This window comes from Loxodonta africana, chromosome 4 (assembly GCF_030014295.1).
Source record: "Loxodonta africana isolate mLoxAfr1 chromosome 4, mLoxAfr1.hap2, whole genome shotgun sequence".
Lineage (NCBI taxonomy): Eukaryota > Metazoa > Chordata > Mammalia > Proboscidea > Elephantidae > Loxodonta > Loxodonta africana.
The window spans coordinates 152,066,771-152,085,213 of record NC_087345.1 but is presented as its reverse complement, the minus strand read 5'-3'; the positions used below and the strand labels follow the sequence as shown (position 1 = coordinate 152,085,213).

Below are 18,443 nucleotides of genomic sequence, written 5' to 3'. Positions count from 1 at the left end.
TGCGGGCCGAGGCTCGGCTTCCCGTTGCGGGTTGGCTTGTTTCAGTCGGCTGGGGATTATTGGAGCCCTTGAAGGTCTCCGTCTTCCAAAACGGCCGTGGTGGCCCAGGCTTTTCATTTCTTGAGACACGTTTCAAAACTCAGTGTCAAGAAATGGCCGTGTCCGATCTTGGCTTCCTGGGCGCCCCTGCGGGGGAGGCCGAGATGCGGTCCTGCCAGGCGGGGGCGGCGCTGGATCCGGGGCCAATGCAGCAGCCCCAATGGCGCCCCCAGACCCTGGAGGAGCGCGGGGCCCGGGGCTCCTCCGAGACCGGGAGCTGGGCTACCTGGAGAGCAGGCGTGACCGTATCGGCCTTTTTTATTTGCTTCCATCTTGTAACCTTTTCGAGTTTGTTTCTTGTTGTTGTTTTTAACTTGACACAGTATGTATCGTTAATAGCTTATGAACTCTCATCTGTTAACTTATGCTCCTCCAAGATACAGAGGATTTTATGCCTCCTCCCGTTGAACTGTTTCCTGAAGCCGTTTCCTGACTGTAATAATGACATATACACTAAAAACAACAAAAAACCAAACCCGTTGCCGTCGAGTCGATTCCGACTCATACAGCGACCCTATAGTCTCCGTTTATACCCTCATGGGCAGCACAGTGTAAGCAAAAGCAGAGTCGTATGAATTAGGCAGCGCTGCATTTTAATTCTTCCTCTATTGGTTACTGATTGTGTGGCTTTGGGCAATTAATCTTACTGAGCTATATAGGTAAAATACAGACAATCTCTACCTACAGGCGTGGACAAAAAGCTAAGAAATTCATACATCGTAGACCCTCAAACTTCATACTCACAGGTTAAACCCTTGCAATCTAATTTCTAATGGCTACTGAAACATTTCAAAGGTAATTAATGATGTGTAGTCATCAAATCCAATGAGCTGTTCTAATATTTAAATCTTTGTCCAAAAAGGGAGCAAAATATGCGTGTGTATATCTGGGGGAGGGGCAATTTAGGCAGGGCTTGCACAGGTCTTTGTTCACGTGGAGTCAGCTGGGGTAGCTCCAAGGCTGGGGGGTGTGGGTGGGCTTGAATTACCTGAAGGCTTGCTCACACACAAGTCTGGCATTCAGTGCTGTCAGTTGAGACCTTAGCTGAAGCTGTCCGTGTGAATACCTCCAGGTGGCTTCCCCGTGTGGCCTGGGCTTCCTCACAACATGGTCGCTGGGTGCCAAAGGATGTCCTTGGGAGTTACCCAACATCACCTTCACTGCATTGCATTTATGCAATGAACTTGAGCAGCCACGAAGACCTGCTCAAGTTCAAAGGGAGGAGAAATAGACTCCACCTCTAGGGGGTGTGGCAAGATTTTGGAAAAGCACGTGGGGCTGCTGTTGTAGCCGTTTTTGGAAAATAGAATCTGCCACAGTCATAATCTCCCATTCTTTGAACTCATCCTTACCCTACTCTGTATTAGTAATTTTCATACTTACTTAATCTCAACTAGACAGCAACTGATTTGGCTTGTTTTTTGTTTACTACACTTCTAGATGGCAGGGAGGGGCTTATTAGTTTCTGTATTATCTAGAGTAACCTGCAAATGGTTAATTTAAATACAATTTTGACTTTGAGCTAATTTCATGAATACAATATCCTTTCAATAAAGATGCACTAAATTGAACATCTAATTGACAGAAAGAAAAGAGTAGCCTATACCTCCTCTTTACTATTTCTGGGATAGCTCCATGCTTCAAGAGCCTAGGAATAAAGTTTCATACTTTGGACTCTTCAGTCTTTCCACTATTACATGCTGCTGTTGTTCTGTGCAACAGAACGAAATACTGCCCAGTCCTGCACCATCCTCACAGTGGTTGCTGTGTTTGAGCCCATTGTTGCAACCACTGTGTCAATCCATCTCATTGAGGGTCTTCCTCTTATTTGCTGACCCTCTACCTTACCAAGCATGATGTCCTTTTCCAGGGATTGGCCCCTCCTGATAATACATCTTAAGTACATGAGACAAAGTCTCAACATCCTCGTTTCCAAGGAGCACTCTGGCTTTACGTCTTCCAAGACCCAAAAAACCAAAACCAAACCCGTTGCCATCAAGTGGGTTCTGACTCATAGCTTCCAAGACAGGCTTGTTCGTTCTTCTAGCAGTCCATGCTTTATTCCTTATTCTTCACCAACACTGTAATGCAAAGCCATCAGTTCTTCTTTGGTCTTATTTATTGCCCAGTTTTTGCATGCATATGAGGCAATTGCATGCTGCCCAGGACTTTTCCTTGAATAACCATATTATGACACCTGATTTACATTGGTCAAGAATATCACCCTACCTTGACATCCCACCTTGTTTTAGCCCATCCAACCAAAGAACTTCTCTACATGAAAAATGCTTTGTCTTCTCAGATTTTTAGTCTGTTGAGGACAGGGGGCAATCCATTTTATCTTTTACTTCTTTGTGTTTCTAATGTTTAGAACAATGTCATACATGTAGTAGGAGTTCCAATGAAGTATCTACTGATGAAACACCATTCTACTCTTACAGGGCCATTTCTTGCTTTTGTTCAATTGTAGTTGATGCTCCATATGAAACAGAGAAGACTCAAGGAAACAAAGACTAAAGTAATATATTTCTAATAAAATTTTCCTAAAATTAAATGACTTTACAATTGGCAGTGGGGAAATAATAGTCTCCTTTAGATTGTGCTTTATCAGATTTAAATGAAAATTTTTTCGATAGGGTGATTTAGGATTTATTTATCCAATAGTATGCTATAAATATTGAGGATTTAAACATTTTGTCCAAATTTCCCAAAAATATGATAATTTTAGCCTGGACCCCATGCGAAGACTGAAACTAAATGTCCGCGTACATCCAAGACATGCAGGTGACGCTTTTGGAACCTCGACCCCCAAAAGTCTCGGTTCTTCATCGTGACTTCCTTCCTGTGCAAGTCCTAATGTTCTTAAACCTTATTTCCTCAGTTTTGTAAAAGGGATGTTGTTTCTATCGTCAGTCAAGGGATTACAAAAAATCGCTCAATATTCAAAGGTAGTAGAAGAAGTCTATGCTTTGGAATATTTTTCCCAAAAATGTGTATGTGGAAAACAGAGGGAAATTGAGCAAAATGGTTTTTACGAAGTAAAAATTTTTATTTTTCTAAAAATAATATATCATTTTAGACAAAAGAAGTATTTTCATTGTTGCTAATATTTCCATTCACTGAATATCCAATTTAAACTCTATTCTTCAGTGAACATGAATTTGGCATACACACACACACATAATATGGGATACAAATATCACATCAAATTTTAAGAGGAGTAAAGAAGAATAAAGTGAAATAAAGAGTGTTTGATTTGAAATTCTTCAGATGGTTCCTTCCTGCAAGATAATTCAAAATGCAGTAGGGACTCAGAGTAAGAAGGTTAAGGTGACAGAAAACATATTTCATGGTTCAAGTTGGATAAGATGTAACAACAAACCACAAACAGACTTGTGAGGTGTAAAGTTGGGGAGAAATGTGGAAAGATCTAAACTAAAACAAGGAAACAAAAACTGATTTTCTATCTCATTTTGTGCCTAGCCTTTTGAGGAACCAAGAACCAAGAGCTCTGAAAAACATGATGTTCTGCCTTTTTTTTTTTTTTTTTCTAGTTAAATACACAACATTGATAACCATTCTCATTAAATAGATCTTTGTAATTTTACTGATTTATGTAACTGGCACTAAGTTACAAGCATTAACAAGCATTAAGGTATACAGAGATAAAATGGATGTGAATATTATGGAAACATTAGATCAACGCACTAATGCTTAACTACATTCAACTGTAAATCATGAATCTACCGCTGTGGCAAGACCAGCATATACACTGATTCTGAAAGACACTAGTTGCCAGTAAAAGTAGAGAGGGCATGGGCTCATTCTAGTCCCCTGGTACTTTCCCCATCATTTCTGACAGAAACACTGTTATGATGCAAGAATGGTAGAGCCTCCACAGCACAAAATCAAGTGGAGTGATACTGTTTTTATGCTACTAGTTCTAATTTTAGGCTGAGGGGATGGGTCGGTGACCTCTAAAAGTCCCCAAGCACCTGGTGTTAGGAAGTTCCCTCTGTCAAAGTTAAAGTGTTCTTTCTTTATGCATTACAAACAGATATCACACTGCAGCAGGGACTTTCGGAGGCAAGGCTGATGAACAAGGGGCTGAAATCCCCTATCAGACACCCAAAGTCAGTTAAAAATACTAAGATGTGACTGCAACAACAATTTGAAAAGGAAAAAAATAAAGATACTATGTTCAAATAGACCACAAACCAATTTCGTTACAGCTAAAACTCCTTAATAATATTATGGCTGAAAGATCACACACCCAGGGATTTGTATTTAAAAGAGCTTATATTTAAGGACACATATATTGAAGAACACAAATCAGGAATAATCTGATTTCGCTACAGTGTTTGATGAAGCATTTTCACAGTGGCTGGAGAGCAGCACCAGATATTACATAAAATGAAAATACCAGTAGTCAGAGGAATTTTGAAAAAAGAATTAATGGAAGTGACACACATCAAACAAACTGAGAGGCAGTTTTGAGGTAATCTATCTGTGCCTGTAACTCAGGCTAGAGAACTTTTCCTGGCCATATACAATTAATTACAAAGAGTAGAGTCTAAAATAATCTGAATCGTGACCTGTTCTACACCTCACTCAGATCTAGCTAAACCATAACACTATAATACTTTGAAGTATAACGTTTATTTGTTGAATTCATGTATCTGTGAACGTTTCCCTTGGCTACTGCATGCACTCCCGGTTAGACTGCCCTCATTCATCCCGGAAACCCTAGTGGGACAGTGGTTAAGAGCTTCAGCAGCTAACCAAAAGGTCAGTAGTTCAAGTTCAAATCCACCAGACATTAGTTGGAAACCCTATGGGGCAGTTCTACTCTGCAACAGATTTGGTTTCATCCATCCCAATATCTTAGAGGAATACAGTCTTCGAGTACTACCTAATGCAAGGGGGAGAAAGTAAAGGAAGTAGGCTTTTCCTTACTTGGCAGCTGTCTACAAAGGAAATAGTATTTCTTCAAATGATATCATCAAGCAAAGGTCTTGGTGAGAATATCTTCTTGTTGCTGCAGGTGAACTGCACCAATTCCTACAGCGGGTGCTGGCAAAGGGGGTCGGCTCACAAGACGGAGCTATAATTGGAGCAGAGAAGAAATAAACTGGCATTTTGACTTGATCAGAGCTCTGCTTAGCTTCCCCAAGGAGGTGCATGTATCTCTCTTAGCTAATCTAAACATGCGTTGCTTTTTTGGAAAATAATGAGTTACATAGACTAGATTGGAGGGAAATATATGTCACAACCAAAAACTAACTAAATCCCAAGCACGAGAGGGAAGGATAAATTCCTGGTTTTTCTAGTCTTAAGGTAACCATTAGTTGGTTTTAGTTGTGAACTTTCTTCAGTTAGAACTGTTTACATGTGAAAATGATTTGAGCCTAACAAACAAGTACCAAATGAGTGAACCGCATTCTAATCAAAGCAGAAAAGAAAGATAAACAGAAGCATGATTATTCCTCTAATTATTTTTCCCTTCCTAAGATTTTTTTTTTAAGATACCGTCAGGAAGAATGGGGCCTTTGATGTACGCCAGCTTTGTAGACGGGACAGGACAGAGTGTCTTAGTGGGTGTCTCTAGTCCCATACTATAAAACAAGCCTGCTCATCACCTTGCTTCTCCAGGACTTGGATATTGACCTTTAGGTCAAGACCTGCTGAGCTGGTTAGTGGGAAAGGTAGCAGACAGATAAGGGCTTTTGCTTTTTTGACTCTAACAACCTTTTTTATATGATGTTAATATGTACACATACATACAGCTCGATAAACACTCAGCATTTTATTTTGAAGGAACCGCCGAAAAGTAAATTTTCTATTTTAGTTTATCTTTAAAGGGAAGAATTGGATTAGTAATGGGGATAAATCCATTTGTTAGTAATCACGGGGAAACAACACACACACGCAGGCACGCACGCACAACACTATGAAAGCAAGAGAGAGAGAGAGAGACATTACCTTGCAGGCCAGTTGTTTTTCAAACCTTGGAGAAACAAAAAACCACGGACCCATGTTCTGAGGCTCCTCCTGACTCCAAATAAAATCTATAAAAGAAGAAAATTCGTTATCTCAAGTAAACATATGCTTCAAGGAAGCATATACAACATATATAGTAAATATATGCCTTTCCAAAATGCCATAGTGTTGCTTGTCTTTTTCCGACAAGTGCGTAGACATATGTCCACCACTACAATCATGATACAGAAGAGTTCCACCAACCCCCACCCTATCCCTGTGTAGCCAACTTCTCCCGCCCCAAATTCTGCCAACCACTGTTCTTTTCTCAGTCCCTACAGTTTTGTATTTACCAGATTGTCATATATATGGAATCATACAATATGCAGCCTTTTGGGTCTGGCTTCCCTGATTTAGCAAAATAGAGTTGGAATTCATCCACGTCGTTATGTACAGCAATAGTTCATTTTGTTGTACTGCTGAGTAATATGCCATTGTGTGGATGTACCACAGACTGTTGTCATTCACCAGTTGGAGGATATTTTGGATCTTTCTAGTTTTTGGCAATTAGGGATAAAGCTGCTTTATAAATATTCATATACAGATTTTTGTGTGAAAAAAGTTTCCCTCACTTTAAAACAGTTAATTTTATGTTTTGTCAATTTCATCTCAATAAAAAGAAAAGTTTTCATTTCTTTAGAGTTAATGCCTAGGAGTGGCATTGCTGAGTCATACGGTAACTCTAATTTTATATGAAGCTGCCAAACTGTTTTCCAGAGTGGATGCACCATTTTGCATTCCTACTAGGAGGGTATGAGAATTCCATCTCCTCTGTATTCTTGAATTTGATATTGTCAATATGGGGGGTGGGGATTTGTGTGTGTGTTTAATTTTAGCGATTTTAATTGGTATGTAGTCATACCTCATTGTGGCTTAATTCACAATTGCCTAGCGACTCATGATGCTGAGCAGCCTTTCATGTGCTTATTTGCCATCCTTTCTGTAGTGAAATGCCTGTTCAAATCTTTTATGCAGTTTTTAAATTGGATTATTTGTTTTCTTCATGTTGAGTGTGAAGAGTTTTAAAAATATTCTGGATAGTCCTTTGTCAGATAAGTGATTTGCAAATATGTTTGTGCCCTGTCTTTTTTTCTTTTAAGAGTATCTTTCACAGTACCAAGGTCTTCAATTTTGATAAAGTCCAATTTTTCTTTTATGGACTGTGCTTTTGTTTGTCATATCCAGAACATTTGCGTAACAAGGATTTTCTCCTAGAAGTCCTATAGTTTTACATTATACATTTAGGTTATGATCCATTTTGCATTAATTTCTATATAAGGTACATATGAATATCCAAATTATTCCAGCCTCATTTGTTGAGAAGGCCTGTCTTTTAATAAAATTCTACTGAATTTCTCATAACTGATGGTATAGCATTGATTATCCTCAAACCTCAAGAAATTAGCTGTTTCAGATAAGAGAAGGGCAGACTCTGAAGGACACCAAGAGAGACTAGAGACAGAGTAACTTGATTCCCAAGGATACTTTTTTTTATATCCTCAGATTCCATAAGTTTCTATTTTCTAATAACTCTCACTGCTCACACCCACAACCCTTTTTCATTTAAACTAATTTGAATAGGTTTCAGATACATGAAAACCCAAGAACCCTAACAAGAACAACCTCTTACCTTTAACATGTTTGTATTTGCTCATCTCTTGTTGCAAAGAATCCAATGGGAAAGGGCACAGTTCCTCTATTCGGATGATAGCAAAGTCATGCTTCTTGGCCCCCAAAGATTCTCTTTGCTTCAGCAAGGCATAGAAATGTTTGCCACAGCAAAACACTAGTCTCTTAACACTGTTGGGTGTAAAAGGGGTAGTGGGATGGGAGAGAAATATCTTAAACCGAGATATGTGCTCAGTGTTCCATTGTAATGAAAACATTTATTCTACAGAATAAAGGCCTTTTGTCAGAAGAAAGGGAGACAGTGTAGGTTTAAATGCTTCACTAATGAAGCTGTGCAGTTGGAGTCAGTCGTATGTTATGCTCTAGCAATCCTTCTTCAGCTCCAAATGCCTCCAAAGTCTACTCTTCAAATGCATACTCTAACTCCTACTCCATCAACTAAAAGAACTTACAGCAGGTTAGAGGAGGTTTTGGTCACTTTGGATTCCTGAACATAAACTAGTTCTCACACTAATTAAAAATCTACTGCAGCGGATGAAAACAGATACACATCAGATTACGTTTTCAGGATCCACAAACGACTCACTAATGAGCAATTTGAATGTACAGGGTTGAAGAGTGTCCTCCAAAGGTTCGTGTCCACTGGGAACCTCAGAACGTGACCTTATTTGGAAATAGGGGCTTTGCAGATGTAATTAGTTAAGGTTAAGTTGAGCCGTAACTCCAGTGACTGGTGTCCTGATAAGAAAGCCACATAAAGACATACAGGGAGCACGGCCATAAGATGATGGAGGCAGAGACTGGGGTGAGGCATCTACAAGCCAAAGAACACCAAAGATTGTGGCAGCCACTAGAAGCTAGGAGAGAGGCGTGGAGAAGATTCTCCCTCACGGCCTCCAGAAGGAACCAGCCCTAATGACACCTTAATATTGGACTTTTAGCTCCAGGACTATCAGAGAATAAATTTCTGTGTTTTAAGCCAACCAAATTGTGGAAATTTGGAAACTAATACCTCAGGGTAGAGGAGATTTTGGTCACTTTGGATTATTTAACATGAACTAGTTTTCACACCTAAGAGCTCTGGAGGCACAGTGGTTAAGCGCTTGACTGCTAACTGAAAGGCAGGCAGTTCGAATCCACCAGCCACTCCATGGAAGAAAGAGGTGGCAGTCAGCTTCCGTAAAGAACACAGCCTTGGGGCAGTTCTACTCTGTCCTATAGAGAGAGTCACTATGAATCAGAATTGACTCGATGACAATGGGTTTGATTTTTTTTTTTTTTAGTTTCCACACCAATTAAAATTCTACCGTATGTACAGATTGAAAGCAGAAATACACGTCAAATTACTTTTTTGGATCCATGGATGAATCACCAATGACTGGTTTGAATGTTGTTCCTGGTGCCATTTCTTGAAGAGTTGACACAGCTGCCTAAAGAGGGGGGAGGAGGAAGCCACAAATGTATCAACCAATGGAAATAAGCTGAAGGTGCTTTTAACGATAAGAGATCTTTACCCAAAAATAGGGTAAAAAAAATTCTAGCCCAGCACAACAAGGAAACATACGTAACTTTTCTTTTTTTAAATATCAGTCTGTATACAAATTATTTTTTAGGTTAACCAAGATTGGAGCTCCCCGGTGGTGAAAACAGTTAACACGTTTGCTGCTAACCAGAAGGCTGACAGTTGGAATCCACCCAGAGGCATCGTGGAAGAAAGGCCTGGCAATCTACTTCTGAAAAATCAGCCCCTGAAAACCATATGGAGCACAGTTCTACTCTGACACACTTAGGTTGCCATGACTTGGGATCAACTTGATGGCAACTGATTTTTATATAAGATTACCTTTTGTCTGGCTCTACAATAAAGATGCCACAATAAAAATTTAAGAAGAAAAATTTCAGTTTGATCACACAACTTTACTATCAATAAAATTATGTTTAATTTTTAAAATGAGAAACACTATTTTATACAATTTACATTGTGAACCAAAACAGCTAAACTCGGGCAATTCTGGTTTCTGCTTTTAGGGTTTTTGTTTGTTTTTACTATAAATGAAACCTATTCAGTCAGTACAAGTAAGAATATAGAAATACTTGAATATTTCTATGATAAAAGCTAATTTATGGTCACCTAGCTCAATTTACATATATACTCGTTAAAAAGAATTTAGATAAGTGATAAAGCCAAAGTTGGAGATTTGATCTCTTTTTCTTTCATCTAGTTAATTTCCTTGTATTCTAGTCCCCAAATGGGTATATGACATTTTGATTAGGCCACTGGAAGCAGCCACATTGATGCTGGGATATTTTGATATAACTTAAAAAACAAACATCAAATATTTATTCTTACTACCAAATAATGTGTAATAGACGCAATGCTTCTCCATTCTAAACTGTGGTTCCCACTTCCTTAGGGCAGGAATTGAAAGGAGCCGGGGTACAGAGTTGGGTAGGGAATGGAGTGGGATTTAGGGACCACTCGAGACTCAAACTCCAGATAGCCCTGAGTCATGTGTGTCACATGGTAAATCATCTCCCAATAGGCCTTGAGAGAAAAGGTTGACTTGTATTCTGAAAGGTCGCTTATACCAATAATTCAGTTTTCAAGGAGAAAGCAAAATTCAGTAACGGTCAGGCTCATTTTCAATTAATTAGTGGAATTACTGTTTAATGAAGAAAATTGCTTAATAGTAGTTGTTAGTTTTTCACCTAAAAATCTAGAGGATGGCTGTTGCTATATTTTTAAGACTCCCAAGTACATATTGATAAATTAGGTAAGAGTTGGTGAGGACAGGAGAATATAAGGGCCAGAATACGATCTCTTAATCTCAGTTTCAAACAGCAAAAAAATTCTCAACAAATTTCTAATAGTTCACTCAGTACTTAACAATATAAATACATTATATCTAAGACTGTTAAGCTCCTTTATAGCCCTGGTGGTGCAGTGGTTAAGTGCTCAGCTGCTAACTACAACATCAGCAGTTCGAACCTACCAGTCACTCCATGAGAGAAAGATGTGCAGTCCGCTTCCGTAAAGATTACAGCCTTGGAAACCCTGTGGGGTAGCTCTACTCTGTCCTATAGGGTCACTATGAGTTGGACTTAACGACAGTGGTTTTGAGGCTCCTTTTATAGCTATGGCTGAGGAAGGAAGTGTAAACCTTAGGGATATAATGAAAGTTGGGTCAAAAGAATCCCAGATGTACATATTTCCTAGAAATAAATCATGGTGATTTTACATTTTGACTTGGTCCTTTAATATTGCTATCTGAAAATATATGTGTCAAAAGAGCTCCATCAGAAAAAGTGTGTTAAAGGGATTGCATTAAGTTTTCATGAAATACCTGTGATGCTCCTAGGCTCAGGAAGCCATGCCAAAATTGTTGTTTATAGGAACGCTGGGTAAGAGAGAATAAGTAGGCCAATATGAACGAACCACCACTATTGGTGAAATAACTTGAAGTGGATTTTCTCCATATTGACTCCCAGGGTCGGAACGATAGTGAGGCAATTGAGGTGACCAGAGCGCAAAATGTAAGGAGACACCCCCTCGAGGTTCATGAAAGTACCAACCCTACACTTGTGTGACAACCCTGAGTGTCTTCTCATCCCCCTCCAAATGCTAACACCTGCTTCAAAAGACAACTGGTGAAAGCAAATCACAGCCACTTTCCTCAGCACCCCTCAATTCCAAATATACACTCTAAAACCTTTGTGAGCAGCACAAAAATTCTAAACGTCTTATTTCACCTCGACAGTAGCATCCAAATAAATGCAAAAAGTTTTAAATGTTAATCCTAATTAAAACTCTTATATGACACTGAGGAAATGACAGCAGGTGGGATAAATTCGAGTTCGGTATTATTTATTATCTTGAATACTGCTATTGGAAAACTAGCATATTTTTGTGATTTAAAAATATATTGTGCACTTAACAGTTAAGGTAAATCAAGAGGAAATGTCTATTTTAAGCACTGTAACTATAAGCTTTATTGTTATAATATTTATGCTTATTAAAACAGGATTCCACCTGTGATAGATAAATCACTTAACAGAAAAAAACTAAATAAAGTTTGATGAATAATACCACTCATTTTCATCAAAATACGTTAAATTCCCAACTTGCTGCTATCTATATAGTAGTGCTTAGACCGTCTGGACTTTTAAACTTTTTCTAAAAAATTACTTCTGCTCTTATTAGGACACCAGAGTGATAGTCCTGGTGTCCCTGTCCTTCGTTACAATGGAAACTCAGAGCTAGCTGTATTTCCCATTATTCTTGAAAGGTTAAAAAAAAAAGAAAGAAAAAAATGAAAGCAGCGAGGCCAATTAAAAAGATGTTTCTGTAATTAAGAAATATAATTACATCACAAAATACGGAAAAATAGAGTACAATAAAATGACAAAACGAGAAAGGCTGATTCACCACCTTTTTCTACTTACAGGGAACCTGAGTAACATCTTAGGAGAAGCAACAATGAGGGGTTTTCTGAAGTTCCGGACCATTTGTCTTCTAAGTAAGTGGAAATACTGTGCAGGCGTAGTTGGGTGTACCACGAACATGTTCACTGTATCTCCATCCACTCCCTCTTCTGCACTGTCACACATCTGGAAGAAAAATGAGAGCTTTCAGATCATCTATGTCAATCATCATTACAATATGCTACCCAAAGGGAAATGCACAGGTTCTCAACTGGTAAAAGAAAAGAGATTTCTCTTCAGCATAGAACAATACCACAACGTAAATTTACAACCTGTAGAGTATGAATCAAAAGAGAGCTCAGACAGCTCTCCCCATCTGCCCAATTCTGTGTCTTCTAACATGGTGCTTCCCAGACACAGCTGATTGCAATCATCATCTGGGGAAGACTTAAAAAAAAGATTCTGAGTACTATGGGGTTAGGATGGTAGGAGGAAACTATCAAAATCTCACTCTGAAATAAATGAACGAATAAATGAATGAAATAAACCAAACTGGTGCTTTTTTTTTTAAGAGGGGGGAAAAAATCAAAATTAGCTAAAAAACGAGGTTGAAAGGTTGAAAGCAAGGAAACTAAATAATCTCGGAAGATCCTGGTGGGGCATAATACTGTGGCACAGCTCCTAATCCCACTCCACAAGCAGTGGGGAGAAAAGCAAGTGAGTTGACAAAATCCTGAGAATCCTTACTAACACCCTCCACTTTGGAGACAGTGAGTGAGTAGGCAACCCTGGGGAAAAAAAAAAGGTAAAATCTTCTAGAGTAGAAGCCCCTACGGATCTCAGGAGAAGCAGTCAGGGCTGCCAAGCTTGCCTCTTCTAGGGTACTGCTTCCTGCCGAAGAAAGATGGCCATGGAAGTGATACACGCTCCTGACTGAGGGGAGTGGGCCCTTGTATGGGGTGGTTATTGGAATCTCAGAAGGGAGAGCAGAATTTAACATGAAGAATGCTCAGCCCAACAGGGCTCTCCCCTCCCACTTCCAAGTCCTCAGGGTCCAAAAAGTGGAGCCTAAACTCAACTGTTGTTTCAGGGAGATAAGTCAGCACCAATTGGAAATGGTACTTAAAGGACTTCGCCTACGCCCTCTCAGAGCAACTGTAAGATCTTGACAGAGTTGCTCCAAATAACCAAAGATGAAAAGAAATGACATAGTAAGAGTAAATATCATACAGCCAGAATAACTTTTAAGAAAAATAAGAAAGGAACGTAACATTTAAAAGGCAGACAGTTTTAAATAAAACACAACAGAATTAGATGAGAAAGGAGTGCAGTGCTAAGAAAACAAAGTGAGAACCAAAATCAAAACTCCAAGAAACAGAATAGAGAAGGCTAAAAATAAATGACGTGAACAAAGAGCTTGAGATAATCACAGTAAAAGCAGAGGAATTAAGCAAGCACATGTAAGCAACAAATACTCTTGTAAGCACTTTACAAGTAATAGTTCTTATACAGGGCTAAAAATAAAACTAATGGTATAAACAAAGAGTTTGAGATAATCACAATAAAAGCAGATTAATGATAACAATAATAGTAAATATATAAATGGTATGGTGCAGTGAATTACTTAACATGGCTTTTCTAGCCAGTCTCTGTAATGCCCACAAAATGACTGGATGGGCTATGCAAATGAGGTGCTTGTGGCCCATTAAGAGGATTGGATAGCTTACTAATAATGTAAATAAAGTACATGGCACCATTGTGGGGGTGGGAGCATGCAAATAAGGCATATGGAACCCTCACGAGTGGACTGGTCAGTTTTGCCATCTGTTAGCCAATGCCAGAGCAGAAGGGGACCTGACTACCACCAAGATGAAGAGACTGGAGGAGATGGTATCCTTTGGACCCAGGATCCCTGCACTGAGACCCTCCTAGACCCAAAAGACAGAGGGAGCTGTACCAGGGAAGACAGCGACAGACAGTGATGTAGCAGTAGCAAGAGTGACAATCAGCAGCAGCAGAACCAGGAGACCAGCAGGAGATGGCACAGTGGGCTTTCCAGCCCACAGAGCAAGGGAGCTGAGCAACTTCAGGCCAAGACTTCCTGGTGGGGTAGGGTGCTCCTGGGCACTTATTGGTGGAGCTAATGTGTTTTGTAACACTTGCCTGAGCAGGGCAGAGGCTGGGGCAAGTGGGCAAGGGCCAGAGAGAGGCCTGCCTGCGAGCATAGCGAAGAGGCTGCCCTGATTGAAGAACTGTATCCTAAGTATTTTTTGATCCTGAAATTGTAACCTGGTACTTCCCTAATAAACCCCATAATCGTGAGTATAGTCTATGAGTTCTTTGTGACCACTGCAATGAATTATTGAACCCGGTAGAAAAGTAGAAGGTGCTGTGGGAGGCACAGATGGTGTGAGAATTGGTTAAAAGATCGGAGACAGGTGGCATGTCTGACCTCCTCCTTATAACAAGCAGCCTTGGGCTGTTGATGCTGATAATGATTCTCTCCCCTTTCCCTTTGTGAAGTTACCTGAGGAGGTCAGATGCCTCCACCATGCCGTTTTTACAAATGGCAATTATTATTCTGAGCCGTGTGCATATATTGACTATGCCTCACAGCAATCCTATGAGGTAGGTACTATATTATTAACACGGTGACTTTAATTTATGTGTAGATGACCCTATCAATACGCTGGCTTCTTGGTTCCTTGAACTCCTGGCCTCCAATAACTTTGTCCTTTCTCCTACATTTGCAATCCATTCCCATGGTAATATCTTTGTTATGACCAATAACAGAAATCTCTCCATAAGCTCTATTTATACATCCCATCTCTGACCACCACTTCCTATCTTTCTAGCTCGCTCCCTTTAATACCATGACTCCAGAAATCTTTCAACCTCATTGAGACCTTCAATTCATGGAACCCATCATCTTTTTAGTGTCCTTCACTCTTACCACATCTCCTCCTGCCTGTTTAAAAATATTGTTTATCCAGCTTAAATTCCATGGCCAATCCTTATAATCATTCTTTTCTGTATATTCTTGACTTCCTTGACCATTTCCCACTCTAAACCATAACCCTAGTTTATCCCAATTTTCCACATATTCCACATACGTGCCTCTGCAGGGAAAATAGCTGAAGAAAACAATCACATTGACTGATCTCACTTTAACATCTTGACCAAGCTCAAGTGGGCCCTTAATGCTGCTAGACTATTATACTCTATTTTCCTAGTCTATTCATTTGCCTCCTCTCCCAGATGACTATTTCATACCTTTCCAGCCCCCATCACATCCTCCTCAATCAAGTGATGACCTCAGAGTATTTCCTCAGGCCCCTAACACATCTACTCCTATACTATCATCTGCACCTTCCAATTATTATCCTGGACAAACTCACCATGCTTGTCTCTAAAACTGACCCATCCCTTTGTGTACCAGATCCTATCCTATCTTGCCCACTAAAGGAAATCATTCCCATTATTCTGCCCTCAACTCTACATCATCATCTTTTTACTTTTTGTTCTCTACTGGGTCACTTGGAAACCCTGGTGGCGTAGTGGTTAAGTGCTACGACTGCTAATCAAGAGGTCAGCAGTTCGAATCCATCAGGCGCTCCTTGGAAACTCTATGGGGCAGTTCTACTCTGTCCTATGGGGTCGCTATGAGTTGGAATCGACTCGATGGAAGTGGGTTTGGTTTTTTTTGGTTTTACTGGGTTACTCCTACCATCACATAAACATGCTGTTATTTTTCCTAAGTTCAAAACAAAAACAAATACATCTATGGCCAATTGATTTTTGACAAGACCACTGAATCCATTCGATGGGGAAAGAAGAATCTCTTCAATAAATGGTGTAGGGAAAACTGTATTTCCCCATGCAGAAAAATGAAACAGGATCCATGCCTCACACTGAATACCAAAACAAATTCAAAGTGGATTAAGGACCTGTGATGGTTAAGATTGTGCATCAACTTGGCTGGGCCATGATTCTCAGTGTTTTGGCAATTGTATGATGTTGTGATTGCTTCCCTGTTGAAATTCAATATGTGATCACCCCCATGATGAAATCTGCTGAGTGGTACCAGCAAGGGTGGGGCCTGTGGTTGCTCACTGCCCCCTCAGCCTTCATCTCTCCACCTTCTGCTGCCTACTTCCTTCCTGCTTGCCTTGCAAATGTTGTTGGCTTGTTCTGGATCCAGCAGCTGTCTCTTTTCTGACCTCTGGTTCTTGGGACTTGAGCTAGCAGCTTACCTGTCCCCCTTGGGATTCACTGATCTTCATAGCCTGAGAGCAAGATTCCTACTCCCCAACCTGCCTATCTTGGGTTTGCCAGCCCCTGCAGCTAAGTGACTCAGGAGAAACCTTGCAGTCTTGCTTACTGTCCTTAGAGATTCCTCGACCCTCACAACCTGTGGGTGGGATCCCTGCTCTCCAACCTGCTCATCTTGGGTTCACCAGCTTCTGCAGCTCCATGAATTGGGAAAGGACTCTATCCTGATCCAAAGACTTGGACGTTCCAACCCCTACAATTGCGTGAGCTGTTTCCTTAATATAAATCTATATATATTTATACGGTTTACTGGTTTTGCTTCTCTAGAGAACCCATCCTAAGATGAGAACATACATAGCAGTTGTTATTGTGTGCTGTCGAGTTGATTCCAACTTATAGCGATCCTACAGGGCAAAGTTGAACTGCCCCATAGGGTTTCCTTGGCTGTCATCCTTACAAGAACAGATTGCCAGGTCTTTCCTTCCATGGTGCAGCTGGTGGGTTCAAACCGCTGACCATTCAGTTAGCAGCCGAACACTTAGCCATTGTGCCCCTGGGGCTCCTATGCACGGCAAAACATAACACCAATTCAACAATTTCTACATGTACAATTCAGTGACATTGATTACATTCTTCAAGTTGTACAACCATCCTCACCGTCTCTTATAGACTGAATTATGTCCCCCCAAAAACGTATGTATTAACTTGGTTAGGCCATGATTCCCAGTAAACTGTGGTCGTCCTCCATTTTGTGATTGCAATTTTATGTTAAAGAGGATTAGGGTGGGATTGTAACACCCTTACCAGGTCACATCCCTGATCCAATATTAAAGGGATTTTCCCTGGGGTGTGGTATACACCACCTTTTATCTCTGAAGAGATGAAAGGGAAATAAGCAGAGAATTGGGGACCTCCTACTACCAAGAAGGCAGCACCAGGAGCAGAGCACATCCTTTGGACCTGGGGTCCCTGCACCTGAGAAGCTCCTCGACCATGGGAAGATTGCGGACAAGGACTTTCCTCCAGAGCCGACAGAGAGAGAAAGCCTTCCCCTGGAGCTGACATCCTGAATTTGAACTTATAACCTACTAGACTGTGAGGAAATAAATTTCTCTTTGTTAAAGCCGTCCACTTGTGGTATTTCTGTTATGGCAGCACTAGATAACTAAAACAGGACCTAAATGTGAAAACTAAAACTATAAAATTCTTAGGAGAAAATGCAGAAACAAGACTGTCAGGACTAGCCTTTTAACTATAAATTATCTAATATAATAATAAAAGCACAAACAGTAAAACACAAAGTAAAGAAATGGGACCTCATAAAAATTAAAACCTTGTTCATCCAAAGATTTTACAAGCTAAATAAGTAAAAAGACCAGGTACCAACTGGGAGATTATCTTCAGAAACCACATATCTGATAAGAATCTAATAACCAACATATATATAAAACTTTGACAACTAACAACAAAAAGACAAATAACCCAATCGAAAAATAGGCAAAGGACTTGAATAGACATTTCACCAAACAGGATATTCAAATGGATACCCAACATATGAAAAGATGCACAATATCATTAGCCATCAGCAAGATGCAAATCAAATAAGATACGATTTCACTCCCATTAAGATATCTAAGATTAAAAAAAAACAAAAACAAACGTTGGCAATGATGTGGGAAAATTGCTGGTGGAAATGGTATACTGGTACAGCTGTTACGGAAAACGATGTGGTTGTTCCTGGGAGAGAGAGGGGAAGAGCTGTTAAAAGATTACCACCTAAAAGTTGGGTAAACAGGAACCACACCCTGTCAACATGAGATAAGGCTGAAATAGCTCTTGAATTACTATCTCTTTCTTAGCATTTTTCTAGTCACTTCCCCCTTTACAGGCTCCCCCATGCACAGAAAAACAAAGTGTGACCACCACTTAACCTTCCTTAGCCCTCCGAAGATGGTGATATCGTGCCAAAGATCAGTGAAGAT

The 18,443-nt window shown here is 40.0% G+C and overlaps 1 protein-coding gene across 1 annotated transcript in view; it reads right to left on the bottom strand.

Annotated features, from left to right (window-relative positions):
* Positions 1-4: 4 nt before the first annotated feature.
* Positions 5-18,443, bottom strand: part of DHTKD1 (dehydrogenase E1 and transketolase domain containing 1) — an 83,973-nt gene continuing 65,534 nt past the window's right edge. Inside the window, exons 13-17 of the mRNA XM_023548919.2 lie at positions 12,211-12,375; positions 9,115-9,197; positions 7,769-7,938; positions 6,082-6,167; positions 5-5,203 (exon numbers count right to left, since the gene is read on the bottom strand). Of these exons, the coding sequence (XP_023404687.1) occupies positions 5,102-5,203; positions 6,082-6,167; positions 7,769-7,938; positions 9,115-9,197; positions 12,211-12,375 (606 nt within the window). The 3' untranslated portion in view covers positions 5-5,101. The remainder of the gene's footprint in view (positions 5,204-6,081; positions 6,168-7,768; positions 7,939-9,114; positions 9,198-12,210; positions 12,376-18,443) is intronic.